This window comes from Phascolarctos cinereus, unplaced genomic scaffold (assembly GCF_003287225.1).
Source record: "Phascolarctos cinereus isolate Bilbo 61053 unplaced genomic scaffold, phaCin_HiC Scaffold_726;HRSCAF=1367, whole genome shotgun sequence".
NCBI lineage: Eukaryota > Metazoa > Chordata > Mammalia > Diprotodontia > Phascolarctidae > Phascolarctos > Phascolarctos cinereus.
The window spans coordinates 304295023-304316386 of record NW_027556098.1 but is presented as its reverse complement, the minus strand read 5'-3'; the positions used below and the strand labels follow the sequence as shown (position 1 = coordinate 304316386).

Sequence of the window (21364 nt, the reverse complement as noted above, 5' to 3'; positions counted from 1 at the left end):
ATTTTACCAGCTGATAATCCTATTTTTGATTATACTCAATAGACAATGTGGCATAGTAGAAAGACCTCAGAACTTAAAGAATCTAGAAACCTGAGCTCAGGTCCCAGCTCTGACACTTACAGGTCCCAGCTCTGACACTTACTTGCTCTGTGACCATGGACAGTTTACTAACTTCTGACCTTCATCTGTTAAAAAACAAGAAATAGTGGGGCAGCTAGGAGGCGTAGTGGATAGAGCACCGACCCTGGAGTCAGGAGGACCTGAGTTCAAATCTGGCCTCAGACACATAACACTCACTAGCTGGGTGACTCTGGGCAAGTCACTTAACCCCAACTGCCTCACCAAAAAAAAAATTTAAAAAAATAGAGATAATAAAACTTAAATACTTATGAGTTATTGTGAGGGAAATACTTTATTAAAATGCTATTCTTGTTACTCATTGAGTTAAAATATTTTTGGCAAAACTTTTTGTTTTTGTATTTCGAAGCACTTTATCAATTAAAGATCCTTTTGAGAAGCATTTAAGACAAAGCACTGGATGTATCCTTGATGGAGTTGAGGCTGTTTACATGTTTTCTCCTCTTTTAGAAGGGGAGCCCCTTGAGGAAGGAAGGGACTGCGTTGTTTTTTTCATTTTAGTTTTTTTGCCTTTCTTTGCATCTCCAATGCTTAGCACAATGTATGGTACATAATCAGTGCTTAATAAATGTCTAAGAATTTTACTCTTCTAGACATGTAGTGAATTTGCTTTATTATTGATGTGTGCTCCTTGTCCTAGTCTGTGATAAAAAGTGAGTGCAGTTTTAGGAACTCCTGCTGCTAGTGTGGTTATTCAGAACTTCTAAGACTACATTTTTTCCACTGGTAGATCTTAGGTATATGGAATTAAGAATATGATGATTAATTTGCAAATTATATTCATGAGATGCAATGGAATATGTTAAAAGAATGATCTTGGGATCTTAAACTTAGGGGCCCTGAGTTAATTTGTGATCTCTCTTTTTACAGTGACACTAGCTATTTGGATTTTTAGAATAAAAATCCTGGAGTTATAAGAGATTTCAGAGTTCATCTTGTCCAAATCCTACCTGATACGTCAGTCCTTTTTGCAATACCTTGGGCAAATGGTCATCCATCTTCCATTACAGGGAGGTGCAAATTATCACCTCCCAAAGCAACTCATTGCATTCTTTTCAGCAGCTTTAATTGTTAGCAGTTTTTCTCTATATTGAGCCAAAATCTTTCTTCCTTTAGCTTTCCCCTAGTCATGAGATTCTGCCCCGTAGAGCCAAACAAAACAAGTCTAATGCCTTTTCTACATGACAGCCTTTCAAACATTTGAAGACGTTTCTTCTCTCAGATAAACAAAATCACCAGTCATGATTGCCAGAGACCTCAGTAGTCGTTTAGTCCAGCTCCTGTCTAAACAATCCCTTCTCCACGTCCAGCTTCCACTTGAAGACCTCTAGTGATGGAGGATTCATGCTAGAGACATGTTGAACATGACTTTGGACTTGGAGCCATCAACACCTAGGTTCAACTTCTGCCTCAGTGGCTTACTAGCTGTGACCCTGAGCAGATCACTTAACCTCTCTGTGCTTCAGTGTCCTCATCTTTAATGTCCTCTATGGTCTTTTCTAGCTCTGCAGTCTATGATCCCATTATGACTCATGAGCTCTTGAAGCAGCCTGTTCTACTTTTAGGATGCACTAATTATTAGGAAATGTTTTTGTATATCAAGTTGACATCTGCTTCTCTTCAGCTTTCACACATTGCTTCTATACTTTTATCCTTTGAAGCATCAAGTCTAATCCTTTTTCCACATGATAATTAAATAATTACTTGATAAGCAGTTCCTGCCTTCAAGAAGCTTTACAGTCTAATGGGGGAAGATGACATACAAGAGGAATCTGGAAAGGAGAGGGACCCCAGAGGGTATGTGGCGCAAGGGCAACATGCTACAAGGAGGACAAATCAAGCAGAACTGCTGATGGAAAGTGGAGAGAATGGTGGACTTCAATGACCCATTAGCCATTTTTATTCTGTTTGCAGACTGAAGATTGTTCTGCCTTGTTATCATGATCCATTATCTTCTTGGTACTCCAACCAGCAATCCTATCCATTCTTTGATCTTTCCCTTGCCTCCTACATACCGTGTTTTGGTCCTTCCCATCCACTGCCAGCCTCAGCTTGTTTTGAGATTTAGCATTCTTGACATGAGTCCTACAGGACTGTATTCCTCCTCTGTCTTTATCCTTGGTCTTCTGCTCTTGCTTCCATCTTCTCTGTATATCTGTTTAAAAGTTGGAGAGGCAGCATGGTGTGGTGGATAGAGCACCGGCCTCAGAGTCAGGGAGACATTGGTTCAGGTGCTTCCTCTGACCTATCCTGGCTGTGTGACTCTGGGAAAGTCAGTTAGCCTCTCAGTGGCCCAGGCAGCTCGCTGAGGCTATAAGCCTAGCAGGGCCTGCTTTCTGTTGGTAGATGGACTTTCCTCACTAGGAGTCATTCCTTATACCAATGAAATCACAGGTCCCATTTCCCCTCCCCCCAATTTCCTTTCCTTAGCTACAACAAACCTGAAGATTGCAGAGTTGTTTCTTTCTCCTTTTTTACTTCAGCAACTAATTTCTCCTTATAGATCATAGCAAGATCTGGACATAGTAAGACAGCTTTTGAACAATGAAATGATCATTAAGGCAATTGCGGAGTTTGTTAGCTTCTCAGCTATTAGCTGAGAAAGAACTCCAGCAGATGTTCAGTACGTTGAAGTCCTCAATCACGGTTGTATCTTCACTATTATATTATGGACCCCTGATAGATCCATGGTATTTTTCTCAAATTCATTATCCATTTCTTCCTCCTGGTTGAGAATCCTTTTTCATACTCCCACTACAGTGTCTTCTGTTTCTTTCCCATTGATCCTTACCCAGATGTTCTCTGCCACGTTTTCCTTTTAGCTTGTATATTTCCTCACAGTAATCTGTTCTTTTAAATATACAGTGCTTTAATCTTTTGCATATATACATTAGTAGAGAGAGTTTTCTTACTGAGAGTTCACTATACCAGTGAAATTCCAGTCCAACCAAATGACAAACAAGTACCAGTGAAACTTATGAAGTTGAATCTAATTCCTTGAACTGAGTTCTAGTTCTATTTGTATATATTGTGATCATTTGTGTATGGTTGAATTGTTCACATCCTCATTTTGTTAAGCAGCCCTTAGATAGCATGATTTCACATGCTTTCACCAGCATTCACTACCAGCCCACCTTGTTTGGATGTGCTCCAGGTAATCATTCTCCTAACTAGTACCCAGAATTGGGCATGATACATATGTGGTCTGATCATTGCTGAACATGGCAGGAATGATTATTTTCCCCAAGTGCAATATTTTTACTTGATTCTTTTTGCTTACTTAAAGTGAATTTTGCAATGTATTTCCCTTGTGTTTTCCTCATTTTTTTTCTATTTGTGTTTCTGGCAGCTGGCAACTCCAGTTCATTCCATCAGAGTTCAGGGGCCAGTTGCCGAAACCTTTTGCCCAGGGGCCAATGGCCACACGGATTCTTCCCACTGACATGAATGACCAGAACCAAGAAGAAACATCCAGATATGTAAGGGCAACAATTTCCTCTTACTCATTTGAAAGGACTTATGCTGTAAAGTTAAAGTGTTTATGAAATGGAGATTTCTTAGCATACAGGCTTACACAGAGAAACCTCCATTGTTTTCCAGCCACCTTGTTACCCAGTTTGTTCTCTGCAAAACATACAGCCTAGTGGTCTTTATCTCTCAGTTGACTAAGCTTTTGCAAGGGGTACACTTTTTTTTCTTTTTGGAGCAATCTTTTACTTATTTTGAATTCTGAAACCTTTATGTATTCGTTTTATCTTCTAAAAGTTACTTGAGACCTTCAGGGTATTAGGTTCTGCTTTTGCCTTAATATCATTTTGCTTTGGTTTGGAGGGATTGAATAAGCCATTGAACATTATTTTCATAATGGCTGCTCTGGGACCCTTTTCGCATCACTGCCTTGTTAAACTTCCTCTCCTTATCTTGATTCATGATAGGCATCCATGTTTAATTTCTTTTCCTTGGGAAGATGACATGTTTGACATCTAACACCTTTTAAGTTCCAGTGCTGAAAGGATAAGAAGAGCAAAAATAATACTCCTCCTGGAGCCTAGCAAAAAGGGTTAGGAAAAGCTTCCTATAGAAGATGGACTTGAGGGGCAGCTAGGTGGCGCAGTGGATAGAGCACCAGCCCTCAAGTGAGAAGGACCTGAGTTCAAATCCAGTCTCAGACACTTGACACTTACTAGCTGTGTGACCCTGGGCAAGTCACTTAATCCCATTGCCTAGGCAAAAAAAAAAATCGTCTTTCCCATTTTTTGCTTTCTTCTGCTCTCATTATTAGTGTTATTTTTCACCTGTAGTTTCTCTGCAAGAATCTTTTTAAGCCACTTTGTGAGGGTTAGTTTAGTTAAAACTCGGTAACATAATCCACAAATTCACTTACTTGAGCGAATGTAAACTGTGATATTTTGCAAAATACTGAAAGTGAATGAGTCAGGGCACTGTTGTCAACCCTTCTGCATTGTGGAAGCTCCACTCTTCTCCTAGGCTACACATGACATGTGACTGAGGTACAGCCTAATATATAGGCTGACAATGTTAATCTGTATAATATTAATGAAACTTCATTTCTTTTTTTAGATAAAAGCAAATGTTCACAGAAGTTCTAATATTTTCTTCCTGTATTCCATTGAATGGTTGTGCTGATCCCCCCTGGGGTGCATGTCCCCCATTTTGAACTAAAGTAGCAGGGTTCAGACTTGTTTAAAGGAGCATGGGGAAAGTGAATGCAGTATCTAAGGGTGAAGGGAGTGCCCCCAGCTGTGAGGGTTTGGAGTCTTGATACCAGTGTTGGGGAGCAATGAAGAGATACCTGGATTACATGCCATGTATCTGAATAGACTGTTTTTAAACCTCCACATGGAAAAAGAGCCTGAGGAGGCATACTGAATCTGGAATTTGGGGTGGGTGATCAGTGTAGATGGAAACGAGTCCATGATATAGACTTCTTTTTTTTTCAGTAAACATTTATCATGTGCCCAGCACTATACTGTATGCTGGGGATAGAAATAAGAAAAAGAAAGGTGTCTCTGCCCTCAAGGAGCTTATAATCTAATGGGGAGGACAGTGCACTGAAGGAAGCTGAAAAACCCTTCCCCCCAGGATGAGAGCCCTCTATAAAGGAAGGCTTTGGGAGGAGCTTATTGCTGCCATCCCCAGCCCTCCAATCAAAGAAGAGAGTCAGCTGAGGGCGCTAAAGACGCGTTGAGTGTCAAAGCTGGACCTGTCTCCATGTGGATGAGATTTCACATGATTTTATCCTTCAAACATCTAGTGTATAATGGGTGTATAATACTTCTCTTTCCTTTCACAGTTGGAAAACTAAAATTGAGAGAAAGCTGATTTTAGAAAAAGCTGTCAGTAAAAGCTGTGATGGCCTTGGGTGCATTCCTAAGTCCTTGGCCTCTGGTCATCACATTCTCTGACCCCAGGCTTTGTTCAGTTTCAAGTTCTGCTGAGGACTTCATAAGTCAAGTAGGTGGCTCAGTGGATAGAGTCCTAGGCATGGAATCAGGAAGATGTGAGATCAGATCTAGCCTCAGCTATTTTCTAGCTGTGTCACCCTGGGCAAGTCACTTAGCCTTTATTTGCCTTAGTTTTCTTATCTGTAAAATGGGGGTAATAGTACCTACCTTCCAGGTTGTTGTGAGGATCAAATAAGATAATAGTTGTAAAGCACTTAGCATGGTGCCTGGCACATAGTAAAAACATTATATAAATGTTAGCTATCATTATTATTATTATTGATATGCCCCCAAGATGCCTAGGAGATTGGTTTTACTCAGTTTTTAGAGCAGGAGTTCTTAATCTTTTTTTGTGTCATAGACCCCTTTGGTAGCCTAGTGAAGTCTGTGAACCCCTTTCTATGTGTAAAATAAAATATATAGGCTTAAAAAAGAAATTAGTAATATTGAAATATAGTTTTCAAAATATTTAAAAAGTTCACAGACCCCCAGGTTGGGACTCTTGACATAGTGCGCCCAGTCTCTTGACATCCTACCCAGTCTCTCATACCCAGAATGCTGACTGAATGGAGCAAGGATACAAGTCAGAAAGCTCTACGTCTTGAGAAAAAACAAGCTAGACCTATTGTCTCTGTGATTTACCCACACATCTTTATGATTTAAGGGGTTTTTTTGGTTTTGATTTATGTGTGTGTGTGTGTGTGTGTGTGTGTGTTTGTTTTGTTTTGTTTTGCAAAATTTTCTTTGATTTCTGTAGCACATACTCTTAACTAGTGAGAAATATTCCCTAAGCACAGGCTACTTAGATTGGACTTTGTAAGGCAGAGGAGACATTTAATATCTTACTATCGAATTCTACACAAACAAACAACGATTCATTTTTCCCAATTAGCTTTTAAATTTAATGTTATTAGCTCCTTAAGAAATTATGTCAAGTCATTACTAATAGCCAAGTGGTGTTGTTCCAATCAGATTTGTGGTAATTTAGCATATATATCATTGCACTTGATCCTTTTTCTAATTAATTGTAACTTTATCAGGCATAGGAGTTGCTGCCCCCCTCTGACTTTCCTTGGCATACTGATAGCACGGTTTTCATCTAACTCAGCCTTATCTGGCCTTTGGCCTCAAGACTGTGATTCTAGCTTCGACTGTCTACAGCTCATTTCTTTCAGCTAAAATGGAAAGGATTGGCTTTTATTTCACCATTTTTACAAGTTGTGGCTTATCCTTTGCTTTCTTCTAGGGGATGTAAAGAACTAACAAGATATAGTTTGTAAGATCTTTGGGCTTTTTGGAAGGTAGGTACTAGATATAAACAAGGCCTAGCTATCTAGTAGTAGGAGTATTTCAGTATTCATCATTCAGTTATAAATCTCATTTTTTTCCCTCATTTGTCCTTTTCTATAGCACTGTGCTTGATAAACATAGTAGAAATAATTGTATGAGAAGCTTTAACATTTTTTATTGATATATTTTGTTTTTAACATCATCTTCATTTGCAACTATTTCTCTTCCCTCCCCTACCTAGTGAGTCACTTTTTGTAACAAAGAATTATTAAAAAGAAGAAAAAAGACAGTTCAGCAAAACTGTTTGAGGGAGCAAAGTGGCATTGTCTGTACAGGACTGGTCCCAAAGCTAGGAAGACGTGGGTTCAAGTCTTGCCCTTGACACATACTGGTTGTATGACCTGAGCAAGTCACTTAATCTCTCAGTGCTTTAGATGGTTCTCTAGGACTATAAGCCACAGAAAAGTTGGTGGCTTACACTGGTAGAGGAGGTTAATTCATCCAGGAGTTCCTTATATTAATGAAATTATAGGTACAGTCCTTAGCAGAGCTACCCAGCTTCTCTCTCTCTCTCTCTCTCTCTCTCTCTCTCTCTCTCTCTCTCTCTCTCTCTCTCTCTCTCTCTCTATATATATATATATATATATATATATATATATATATATATATATATATATACACACACAATAGATATATGTAGTATCTATCTTTCTATCTACTACCTCTCTATATATTGATATCTTTAGATAGATATAGAAATCTATATATCTATATCTATCTATAGCAATCTGGATCCATCTATATATGGCCATCATTATCTGTATATCTGTATACATATGCATACATGCACACACATATACTTATGCTTACATATACATACAAATGCGTGTGTATGTGTGTGTGTATGTATATATCCACATTCATAGTCCCTCACCTTTGCTAGGAAGAGAGGAGGCCAAATGTTTGATATACTTGGAAGATCCTACTGTTGAGAAGATAATAATTACTACCTATAACAATATATTCTAAAAGTTGATGTCACTGTAAATTTAGAAAACCCATGGCATGACCAGCCTTGAATAATGTCACCTTGTTATTGGTTGACAGACCTAAACCCTAATTCTCCATTTTTAGGGGAAAACTAATCTTGTAGCTCCAGGAAAAGATGGCACAGCGTGGCAAAAAGACTGGTCGGAGAGTCAGGAGACAAGGTTCTTCTGTCACTGATGAACAGTAACTATGGACAAGTCATTAAATCTCTCTAAACTCCAGTTTCTTCATCTGTAAAATAAAAGACTGAGACTACATGATCTCTGAGGTCCTTTCCAATTCTAAACTGATAGGAGTCTATGACAGCTAATAAGAGAATAAACCTATTTCCTTCCTATTACATGGACCTGGTTAATTTTACATATATATGAAAAAAATCAGCCACTTAGGAGTGAGCTTGTGGATCCAACTTTTCTGTGACTTTGATTACCCTGCTGGAAAATTTCCCATCTCTTGGCATACAAATTAGTTTAGCAATTAAATTGCTTTTGTTTTTCCATTTGGAAACACACACACACACACACACACAACACACATATATAATCAGTCACCTCTGCCCTTGGCTCTGTGGAGCTGAAACATTTCCTCTGATGAAAAGAATCATATAATCACAGGAAGAAGGAATCTTAGAAATTATCACATTCAACCTCTTAATTTTATAGATGAGAAAACTGAAGCCAGATTCCCCAAAGCCATGAAGCTAGTTAATGGAACTTGGGACTAGAATCTGAATCTTCTCTCAAGTCCTCTTTCTACTCTACGTTCTTAGAGCTCATATTGTCCTCTGCAGTCTGTATCACACAATGCCTCACTTGGCTCTGCTTCTCTCTTCTGATTCATCATAATTTCATGTGTATAAATTTTGTATTTTCAACTGAGTTGTGAATTTATTAAGGGCAATAGGCTTTCCATATGTCCCCTGCAGTGCCTGGCACAGGACTGAATTTCCACAAGCGGCATGATAAATGCTTTTGAATTGAATTATAAACAAGACAGAGACACATTTGAAAACTTGCCTCTTGTAGGGATGTTTCATACCCCCCAACTTCTTTCAGAACTCAGGAGATATCCCTGAAGAAGAATGAAACCACTTCATGATGAATGGCAGCATAACAATGACAATAATTCACATTTATTTAGTTCTTTATAATGTAGAAAATACTTTATAGTAGAGATCACTGGACTGGGAATGGGGAAAATTCTTTAATTCTTTTTTCTAGCATTATTGAATATATTTTGTTTTGAGTTATCTTGCAAATCTCTTAGTCTCTAGAAATTACTTAGAGTCTCTTTTAAATTTAATAGCTGCCTGGGGTGGCACCTTAGAGAAGGAACCAAAGAATGAGTCACTTAGCTTCTAATAGGAATTTTTATATTTCATCCCTGCCCCCATCCCTTAATTTCAGTTCCTAATCAGATCTTTTATTGAACTAAAAGCTTCTTTTCAGACAGGGGCCTGATGACTAGAGATGGAAATCTAGCACTGTGGCTATCTAGCTCTGGCTAGATTCTTAGCTCTTTGTGATGAAGAAGCAGTGTCCTCACCTGTCCTCAGAACACATTTTCCTAGCATAATGAGCTGTATCATCCAGACCCTTTTCTTCCTTGAGATGGTATGTTTGTGCTGCATCTGGAAGTGATATTAAGCCTTTTTTCTTTAGTGTCATAGAATCCTAGACCCTTGCAGATATTATCGACTTAACCTCTCTCATTTTGCAGTTGAGGAAATTCATCTCATTTGCAGATGAGGCTCAGAAAGCTGACGTGACTCTGCATTGATTTTTTTTAATAGAATGGTTAGCTAGAAGTAGAAAATACTGGAGGTAGGTGTAGGGAAAGCAGGGATCACAGAATGTCAGAATGGGAAGGAACTGTAGATGGCCATCTGGGCCAACCAGTCCCTGTACAACTTCTCCAACATGTGGTCATCCAGTCTTTTCCACTGGCCAGAACTTCAGATACCTGAACACAACTTCCTTGTCCCTTTTAAGTCTTCTTTTCTCCAGGGCCGATGTCCCCATTTCCTTCAGTGGATCCTCATATGACATACTCTTTAGCTTCTTTACAATTTCCTCATCTGTAAAATGGGATAATAGCACCTACCTTCCTGAGTTGTTGTGAGGATCAATTGAGATCATATTTGTAAAGGGCTTTGCAAACCTTAAAGCGCTACATGTCTGCTAGCTATCTTTGTATCTTTACTGTCTTGGTTGCCTGCCTCTGGACACTTTGTATCTTACAGTTTTTTAACTAAAATATGGTGCCTATATTCCACTGGGGAAACAATATATACTCAGATAAGAAATATAAAATGTATGCAAAGTAAACACAAAGTAATTTCTGGAATGGAGAGCAGTAATCACTGTGAGAATCATGACTGGCCTCCTGTAGAAGGTAGCATTTGAGCTGAGGCTTAAAAAGAAGCTAGGAATTGTGTGAGGTGGACATGAGGAAGGAGTATATTCCAGGACCAGGAGAGACCCTGGGCAAAAGCGTGGGCATGGGAAATGGAATGTCACGTGCAGGATCGGCAGGTAGACCCACTTGGCTAAAATATTGTCAGTGAAAGAGAATAATTTGCCACAAACATGGAAAGGGCGGCTGGAGTCAGTGTATAAAGGACTTCAAATAGTAGAGTTTGTATACTGCAGACAGTGGGGAGTCATGGAAGCTGCTCGAACAGGGGAGTGATGTGGTCAGACCTGTGTGTTAGGAAGATCCCTTTGGCAGCCATGTGGAGGATAGGTAGGAGAAGCAGAAAGACAGATTAGGAGTTGGATTTTACACTGTTGCAGGTGAGACGTAATAAAGTTCTGAGTTACAGTGGTAGCTTTGTGAGGGGAGAGGAGAGAACAGATGTGAGAGATATTGTAGAGGTGGAATCAATAAAACTTGGCAATTGATTGCATATAGGGGGAGGAGAAAGGGAGTGAAAAGTTGAATATGAGTTTGAGGTTGTGAACTGAGGGAGCTAGACAGGTGACAATGATCTCAATAGAAATAGGAAACAGAGAGAGATGGGTTTGGGGGAATAGATAATAAGTTTCATATTGTGCATGGTTAGTCTGAGAGTACAAATGGAACATTTAGTTGGAAAAGTCCAGTGTCAGTTGATAATATGAAATTGGAGCTCAGGAGAGAAACTAGGACTTGATATAGAGATTTGGCAGTTATTTGCATAGAAATGGTAATTGAGGCCATAGGATCAATTGCTGTCACTTGTAGGGAATATAAAAAAGAAGAAAGAAGTCCCAAGACAGCACTTTGGCATGTACCTACACATAGGAGATGAAAGGTAGACCATGATCCAGCAAAGGGTATGAAGGAAGAGTAGCCACGTAGGTAGGAGAGCTAGGAGAAATCTGTATTGTATCTTGACAGCTGAGGGAAGAGAGAATATTGAGCTCAACTCCCCCTTTTTTGCTCTATATTATCTCACTTAGTGATCTCATCAGCTTCCAAGGGTTCAATGATTATATCAACTATTCCCCACCTGTATATCCAGCTTTACTTTTTCTCCTGAGCTACAGTTATGCATCACCAACTGCCTGTTGGTGATCTTGAATTAGATGTCTTATAAGCATGTTGAGATTCAACATGTCCAAAATAGAACCGGTCTTCTCCCCTAAATGCTCCCCTCTTCTGTACTTTCCTATTAATATTGAGGGCACCACCATCTTCCCAGTCCCTCAGGCTCATAACCTTGGTGTCATTCTCAACTCCTCACTTTCACATCTGGTCCATTGCCAAATCTTATCATTTCTACCTTCACAACTTCTCTTGTGTATGTCCTCTTCCCTCCATTCATAGAGCCACAGCCCTAGGATAGGTGCTTATCACCGTTCACATAGACTATTGTACTAGCCTTCTACCTGATCTCCCTGCCTCAGATCTCTCCTTATTCCCATCCATCTCTCCCTCATCTACTGAAATTATTTTCCTGAATCATAGATCTTACCACGTCACTGCTCTCCCCTCTCTTCCCTTCACCTTCACTGAGCTCTACTGACTCCCTAGATTACCTGTAGAATCAAATGTAAAATCTTCTGGCATTTAGAGCTCTTAATAACTTGGCCTCTTCCTATGTTGGCAGCCTTCAAGATACAAATAGACTGGCCTACTTGCCATTCCTGACAGGTGACATGCTGTCTCCAATCTCAATGCTTCTGCATGTGGTGATACACCATGCCTGGAGAGTTCTTCCTGTCACTTTCACCTTTATATACTTAGAGAAGTCCTCTGACCTATTAGTCTAATAATCAAAAAGGAGCCGAGGTTCATCTAGTATTATGACCTGTTCTTGATGACTCCATGCTAGCTCTTTGTTATCACTGCTTTCTTTACCTAGGTAGATTAGATATTCATTAACCATCATATTAATAGTATGTTCTAGAATTTTGTCAAGAATCAAAGCCAAGTTCAATGGTCTAGTGTTTGCAAACTCTGTTCTCTTCCCTTTTTTGAAAATCAGATTACCATTTGCCCTTTTTCCAGTCTTGTGGTACCATACTCATTTCCATAGTCTTACAGAGCTGACCAAGAATGAACATACTGACTCATTTTTCCAGTTTGCTCTCTTAAGGCTGGCCCCGCTCTTCTGCCCACATAATCGAGGTGGATCTTTTTTCTCTTTATGTATTTTTCTAATTTCCTTTAAGTATTCAAATGTTTACAGCTGAGCCTGCTTCAATTTGATAAACAATTTAGTTCAACCAGATCACCCATTGAAGCAGGCATACTGGGCCAGGCAAGTTCATTTTCCCTCACTAAAACAAAATGGATGTCTAAGTATTGCCTTAGCTTAAAATACTTCTGTTATTTCTTTTTAAGTTAAAGCTGTGATTCTAATCCGCAAAGGGGCAGGAGCATGCCACCAGCAGTGGTATTGAAACTGCAAGATGGTTTTTGCTGCTATCACTGCTTCTTTTCCCAATCTGGAAAACTTAAAATGCAGTTCAGTGTTCAGGGTCTCTGGATTTTCTGGAACTCTTGAACAAGAAGAAAGGTCAGCCATTATAACTGCTGTCAGATATCTGAAGGAATGCCTTTTTTTTTCCTGAGGTAATGTGTACAAAAGGTGAAGTGTTGGACTTGGAGCTTGCATGGCCTGGGTTTGAATCCCCCCTAACATTTACTAACTGTTACCCATGGGTAAGTCGCTTAACCACTCCCAGCTTCATCTATGAAGTGGGGATAGAGATTCCCACACGTCAGGATTATTGTGATGCTCAAATGAGGTGTATTTAACGTGCCTTGAAAACTTCAGAGTTCTAGGGAAATGCTAGCTGTTGTTGCTGTTGTTACCATAATGATGGTAGTGATAGAAGAAGAATTAGACTTATCTCATTTGGTGCCAGAGGGGAGGATGAGGACCAGTGGGTTTAAGATGAGGAAAAACTTCTCAAACAGTAGTATTGTCTGGAAATGGAATTAGTTTGTGAGGTAGTTATTCCCTATTATATCCTACCCTCCAAAGCACTGGATGACCACTTTGGGGTATTGTTGTAGATAGACTTTGTTTCTCAGGAAGGGGGCTAGGTTAGAAAGATCATATCTCAGGTCCCTTTCCAATCTAGGTTTATATGATTAAGTAACTATTATAAAGAGATTGATGCTTTAGGTGAGGGTCAGAGTGGTGACCTGCAGTCCTTTCCAGCTCTGGGATTCCAGGATTAGGTGATATGGAAACCATAATCAGAATGTTGCTGATGAGTTAGTTATAGTATGATTATCTTTTGTGGGGAGGGAAGCCCTGAAGGGTTTAAATATTCTTTAAAATGTAACTAACTGTCAGAACCAGAAAGAAGGCACATTTCTCAGTGTTGTCTCATGGCCTTATGGTTTACAAATTTTTTAAATGCGGCGTATTTTTAGCTTCGACAGCTGGCTGATATGTAGCCTGTGACTAATGAAATGAAGCACATTTTTGTTTCATGATCATGCCTTAATGTCGCCCTACAATTTTGTTATTTTTGATGCAAGAAAGAATGATTAAAGCTGAAGAAACACCAAAATAATCTTTTTGGTATAACTCCTAAGAAAGATTTAAATCTAATCTAATCTTTTGATTTTTGAATTGCTGATGATGCTGGTTGTAGAAAAGGATTTTTGTATTTTTCAACTTAAAGTTCTAATAGATTTAAGGGGAGCTTGATTATTCTTTTTTATTAATTAAAGTCATTCTGATCTTTAAACATAAGGCAATAGCCAGTTGGTATCATCAGATACAAATATTTATCTAAGAAATCTTGTTCCAAAGAAGTCACATGATTATTTTTGTTGTTCATTCATTTCAGTAGTGTCCAACTCTTGGTGAACCCATTTGGGGTTTTCTTGGCAAAGATACTAGAGTGGTTTGCCGTGTCCTTCTCCAGTGGATTAAGGCAAACAGGTTTAAATGACTTGCCCAGGGTCACACAGCTAGTAAGTGAGATTGGATTTGAACTTAGGTCCTTCTGATTCCAGGGCTAGTGCTCTATCCACTGTACCATCTTGCTGCCCTACATTCATTGTTTCTTAGAGTGCGGTAATATTCCAGGGGCAGCTAGGTGGCACAGTGAGTAGAACTCTGGCCTTGAAGTCAGGAGGACCTGAGTTCAAATCCGGCCTGAGATACTTGACACTTTGACATTTAACTAGCTGTGTGACCCTGGGCAAGTCACTTAACTCGATTGCCTCACCAAAAAGCCAAAAACAAAGCAATAATATTCTATTAAAATTATATACCATGATAGATTTTCATATATTATGTTTCCTTAAGATAGGATATACTTATACAGTTGTTCAGATTCAAATGGACTATGGGAGGGGAACTTAGCTCCCCAGTTACACAGAGGTAGCAGTAGTTATAGTTCGAATTAAAGACAGATTCATAGATAGATTTCAAAAACCTTTGGGCCTTCAGACATTATCTAACTGCCCATAAAATTGTCAGTAGCCTTTACCACATTTACCAGTGTCCTAACAATCATACTTCGGCATTAATAGCTTCTTGACACCAAAGAGCTTAAAAAGACTCTGTTATAGATAATCTCGTTTCCCTCTTAAGTAGTTATTATCATCTTTCTTTTATAGACAGAAAAAATAAGATGCAAAGTTGTCTGTAGCCATTTATCATTGAAGATTCTATCTAGAACATGTGTACTTTTTATTCTAAGTCAAGTGCTTGTGAAAATGTATCCATGATAGAGAGCATCAGGAGTATGAAGGACAGAATGAAGACTGTGAGGTTTGTTTTCAATTTTTAATGAAATTCTTATTCTTGTTTCAACTGATTTATTTTAGACCATAGAATTATAGCACTTGAAGGAATATATAGTCTAACACTTTTTTTTTTTATAGACGAAGGAATTGAGACACAGAAAAGTAAAGTGACTTTCTCAAAGTCACACAGCTAGTTAAGGGTCAGGGCTAGGCCTGGAATTGAAGTCTGATTCCTGGTCCATGGAGCTCTGCTAATTTTTGTTTTTACTTTAATGTACTTTCTTCTTTTATTAAAAAAAATTTTTAACTGATGATTTTTTTTAACATCACTATAGTTTCCCTTACTACCCTTTTCACTCCTCGCAGAGAGCCATTCCATATAAGTGTTTTTTAAAGATAAGAAAAAGTAGAGGAAGAGGAAAAAAAATCAGCATAACTGATCAACATATTGAAAAAGTCTGAAAACATGTGCAGTAAACACCTGTGGACCTCCTACCTCTGCAACAGGGTGACATCTTTTCATATCTCTTCTTTTATGTCATGCTTATTCTTAAAATTTGCAATATTCACTTTGGATTTTTTTTTGGTATGCTTCTTTTCATTTACGTTGTTGTTATTGTATATGTTGTTTGCTTGACTTCATCATACCTCACTCTGCATCAGTATCATGTAGACCTTTCTGTGCTTCTCTATATTTATTCATCATTTCTTATAGTACAGTAATATTCCAATTCATGTGTCACAATTGTTCAGTCATTCCCCAGTTGATGGACATCTACCTTGTTTCTGATTTTATATTATCATAGTAAGTATTTTGGTGTGTACAAGAACTTTGTTCTTATTAATGGCCATGTATAAGCATGGTAATTGAATCTCTGGGTTAGATAGTATGGACATTTTAGAAACCTTATTTTAATAATTTCAAATTGCTTTCCAAAATAGTTGTAATAATTTACAGCTCCACCAACAATGCACTAGTGCGCCTATATTACCATAACCTCCCCACCACTGACTGTTCCCATCTTTTGTCATTTTTGTCAATTTGCAGAGTATGAAGTGAAACGTAAGGGTTATTTTGATTTGTATTTCTTTTGTTTTTAGTGATTTGAAGTGTTCTTTTACATGGTTGTGTTAGCAGTTTGTAATTCTTTTGACAAATTTCTTACTATACATTAGCCACTTATTTATTGGGGATGACTTTTGGTCATTCTATATGTGTTTATCTTTGTGTGTATACAAAACAGTACAAACACATATATATCTATAAATTGTTTCCTTACCTTAGATACCAAACCCTTATCAGCAAAATATGATACAAAGATTTTATCCTCATTCAGTTGCTTCCATTCTTATTTAGGTGCATTAATTTTATTGAGGAGTTTTTCAATTTTATGTAATCAAAGTTGTCTATTTTATCTTTTGTAATTGCCTTTGTTCCTTGTTTGGTTAAGAATATATCTCCTGCCCATAGCTGTGAGAGGTGTACAATTTATTTCTATTAAGATCAGTTATCCATTTAGAATATATTGTGGAATGTGGTATTAGGTCTTGATCTAAACCTGATTTCTGCTGGACTGCTTTCCAGTTTTCTTAGCAGTTTTTGTCAAATGAGATGTTTTTTCCTGAGTAACTTATGGTTTTAGGTTTAGGAAGTTCTTTCTTGAGTAATTTATGGTTTGAGATCTGGAATTATTATTCCCCCTTCATCTTGTCTTCTTTTCACAATTTCACTTGATATTCTAGTGCTTTTATTTTTCCAAGTGAATTTTTCTATTGTTTTATTGTTATGTAAAGTATCCCTTTGATAATTGGATTGGTATAACATTTAAAGTATAAATCAATTTTTGTAGTCTTGTCATTTTTATTATATTGACACAGTCAATCCATGAACACTGAATATTCTCCCAGTTGTGTAAGTTATTCTTTAATTCTTGTGGGAGTACTCATAATTGAATATATGCAAGTATTTTGTGGGTTTTGGTAGATTGATCCTCAGATACTTTATATGCATCTTGTAGTTACTTTGGAATGGAGTTCCCCTTCCTATTATTCTTAGAGCTTGTTCTTATCATAAAGAAATCATCTTGATATTTGAGGGTTTTATTTTATAGCCTGAAAATTTTTTGAAGCTATTGTCTCAGTTACCTTTGTTGATTCCTAGGATTTTCTAAATCAATTGTCATATCATCAGTAAATAAGGATAATTTTATCTCCTCTTTATCTATCTTAATTCCTTTAATTTCCTTCTGTTGTCTTATTACTATTACTATTGCTTTCCAGAATTTTATCAAATGGTAATGTGGAGAGTTGACATCTTGCTTTACTCCTGTATTTATTGGGAAAGGTTTTAGTGTATCTCCATTGTATATGATGCTTGCTTTTGGTTTTAGATAGATACTTTTTATGATATTAAAAAAGGTTTCTCTGTACCTATACTTTTAGTGTTTTGAGCATAAATTAGTGTTGTACTTTATCAGAGTTTTTTTTTTCCTGCATCTGTTGAGATAATCATGTGGTTTTGGATATTTGTGGTTTTAATATAATCAGTTATCTTGATTGTTTTCCTAATGCTGAACCATCCTTGCATCCCTGATATAAATCCAGTTTGGTCGTAATGAATGATTTCTTGGATGAATTTCTAAAGTCTAACAGGATTTTAATTAAAGTTTTAAAAGCTATATTTATTAACGATATTGATCCATAGTTTTCCTTCTGTGCTTTATCCTTCCCTGGCTTAGATATTAGAACTATATTTGTCTCATGAAAGGAATCTGGTAGAGTGCTTTCTCAGTTCTTGAAATTTATGAAGTATTAGTACTATTTATTCTTTTAAAATTTGATTGATTTCTCCTGCAAATCTGTCAGGATTAGGATCTTTTTTCTTTAGTAGTTCCCTTGTAGCTGGTTCTGTTTATTTTTCTGAGATTGGATTAATTAAGCTCTCTTGTTGGTCTTCTGTTAGTTTGGATAGTTTATATTTTTAAGGTTTTCCTCTATTTCTTTTAAGTTTTCAATGTTGGTAGCATATAACTGTGCATAGTAAGTTGTGATAATTCTTTTTTATTTTATCTGGCTTTGTGAGTTCTTGTTTAGTGTTTTATTTTTCCCCAGTTACATGTAAAAACAATTTTTAACCTTCATTTTAAAACTTGAAGTTCCAAAATCTCTCCGTTTCTTCCTCCCAACCAACCCCCCCCCATTGAAAAGGCAAGTATTTTGATGTAGGTTATGTATGTGTATGACTTTGTGATTTCACTTTGCTATTTTACTGATTTGATTTTCTGCCTCTTTTTAAAAATCAAATTGGCTAAAGATATATCAATTTTATTAGTCTTTTCAAAGAACATCCTTTAAGTTTTATCATTAGAATTCTCTTTTGTTTTCTAGTTTATGTACAATTTAATTGTTAAATTTCCATTTGTGTTTATGACTTCTGTTCCTACTTCCTAAACTACAATTTCATTCTGTTGTGATCTGTAAAGCATGTGTTTATTATTTCTGCCTCTTCACATTTGTTTGCAATATCTCTATGTCCTATTACACATTCAGTTTTTTGTAAGTATTCCTTTAGCACTGAGAAATATGTATAGTCTTTAGTCTCCCCTTTTAGAAAAAAATCATAAATCTTTTAGTTTCTCCAGCAATTTGTTTAGTTCTGTGTTTTCTCCTTTTATTTATCTTTCTGTTAAGATTTGTCTAAAATTGAGAGAAGAATATTAACATTTCCTGCTACTATCACTTTACTACCTGTTCCTTCTTTTTATTCAGTTAATTTTTCCTTTATAAATTTAGATGCTAAGGCATTTGGAGCATGTAACTTTAATACTGATATTGGTTTGTTATCTGTTATTCCTTTTAGCTTGTGTGTCCTTGTTTTTTGGTCCTTGTTTGTCCTTTTTTTATTCTTTTGAATATTTGCTTTTGCTTTATCTGATAGCATGATTGTAGCTCCTGCTTTTTTCATTTATCTGATACATAATAAATGTTCTTCTGGCTCTTCATTTTTAGCCTATGTATAGCTTTTGTTTATGAATGTGTTTCTTGTAAGAAACAGATTGTAGGGTTTTGTTTTCCTAGCCAATCTGTCACTTTTTTATTTTATTGGATTGTTTAATCCATTCACAGTGAAAGTTATGAGACTTAAGTGTATAATTTTCCTCCAGTCATCTCATTTTTTTTTTCAAATTAGGATTTTTCCTTTTCTTCTTCTTTTTAAAAAATTTTATTTATTTGCTTTTAGTTTTCACCATTCACTTCTGTAAGATTTTGAATTCTAAATTTTCTCCCCCTCCCTCCTCACTCCCCAAGAGGGTGTGCAGTCTGACATAGGCTGTACATGTACAATCATATTAAACGTATTTCCACGTTACTCATGTTGTAAAGAAGAATTAGAACTGAAGGGGAAACCCATGCCTTTCTTCTTTTCTAAGTACAGCACTGTGTCCCTTCAGTTGTTTTGGCTTAATCTCTTTTAAGGCAAACTTATTCCCATTAGCTTTCTTCTCCTCACTTTTAAATACATCCCTCCTCCCATTTAGTACTTTTCCCTAATTTTGGAGTTTTGCTTATCATTTTTTTTATTTTCTTGTTTTTTTAGCTAGTTATTTGGGGACCATCTCTAATCATCCTGACCTGTATCTTACCACTGGACCCAGGTGGCTCCAGAGGAGAAAGTGAAGCTGGGTGACTTTGCACAGCTTTCCCTCACTTAAATCCAGTTCATTTTTAAGTCATGGTGTCACCTCCCTGATGTCATGGTCCTTTTTGAGAATGGAAGGAGAAACGACGACAAACAACTAGTTATTTAATCCTTCTCTACTTTTTTCCCCCTAGTTAGGTAAAGTAAAACACTTCTTCTCTAGACTTCTCAACTTATTTCACTGTTAATTTTTGAATTTTCTTTTTCTGTACCTTTTTCTAAAAAAAAAAGATTTCTATCTCTCATTCCCTTCATTATTTATCTTCCTTTCTGCCTATTCTAGGTTTTTATTCTTTGATTCATGCCCCTTATACTTATTTAGTCTTTCTTTACTTATTTAGTCTTTCTTTAGTCTTTGTATTCCTCATGGAATTAAAGCTTCTAAGGTGTTATTGCTTTGGGGACCTCAACCCAAGCCCCCCTTTTTTGTGTTGGGCCTCACTTTTAGAAATACATCAATTCCTGCAGGTGATAGAGAGGATATTGCCCTATGGTCGAAATTTTCCTTTGTTCCTGATTGTCCAGTTCATTATTAACCTTTGCCCTCCCCATTATCATTTTTTCCCCATTTGCCTTCCAATCTCCCTAGATCCATACACTCCCAGTCTTCTGGGTATCACTTGAGTTCTGATTCCCCTTCACCCAAGGTAAGGATGAGTGATCTCTTTAACATACCAAAATCCCTGTAGATTATACCTATATAAGGTCCTAGTCTCCCTTTGTAGAACATGTCTCATCTCCCATGAAGGCATTCATCGGTGGTACCCCTTCCCACCACTGAAACAAGTTTTCTCTATTTCTTTCCCTTTTTTTTCAGTCATTCCCTTTTGCCTCTTTTCCCATTCTCCTGTATGCTCTCTTCTTCCTAAAAGTCAACAATAGTTATTTTTCTTTCATTCTTAGGATGTATCACATATTTTACTCTAGCTTCTTCTCTTCCCCCTTTTTATGTGCTTTCACATTCTATAATTTAGTCTTACAAAAAGCCCTAATTCACTTGTAAGTGGAGTATTGGGAAGTTCAGTCCATCATATTTCAGTGCTTCTGTGTGACTTCTACTTTCATTTTGTCTCCTTCTATTCTTTAGAAAGAGATCTTGTAATGGTCTCTGTTATTATTTTGTGGTTGTTGTTATCCTTGGTTGTTGTATTTATTCACTCTTATATTACTGTTCTCCAAGGTGTTTGAGGAGCAGATAATTTCTTCAGGTCTGGTTCTTTTCCTACGAGTGTTTCAAATGCCTCTTTTTTCATTGATGGTTAGGCTCAGTTTTGCAGGACAGATCACCTTGGGTTGTATCTTAAGCTCATTTGCTTTCCAGAACACATCTTGCCATTCTCACTTGTGGTTTCTGCAGGAAATTTATTTGAATTTCTTTTCCTTTATATTTGAAGATCTTCATCCTCAGCACTTGCAGAATTTGTTGTTTGTCAGTGAAATTGTTAAATTTAATGCTATGTCTTAGAGTTTGGAGCGTACAGTGTTGTTGTTTTATTTTTCTGGAGCCAATATATGGATT

General features: G+C 37.1%; 1 protein-coding gene across 3 annotated transcripts in view; it reads left to right on the top strand.

The window, feature by feature from the left end:
* ALG9 (ALG9 alpha-1,2-mannosyltransferase) overlaps positions 1–21364 on the top strand; it is a 135166-nt gene that overhangs the window by 66239 nt on the left and 47563 nt on the right. For 2 of the 3 annotated variants that reach the window (XM_020989789.2, XM_020989790.2), the window contains one exon: positions 3488–3617. The exons of the other annotated variant lie outside the window; for it this stretch is intronic. In XM_020989789.2, coding sequence (XP_020845448.1) covers positions 3488–3617 — 130 coding nt within the window. The remainder of the gene's footprint in view (positions 1–3487; positions 3618–21364) is intronic. 3 annotated transcript variants of the gene reach the window in all.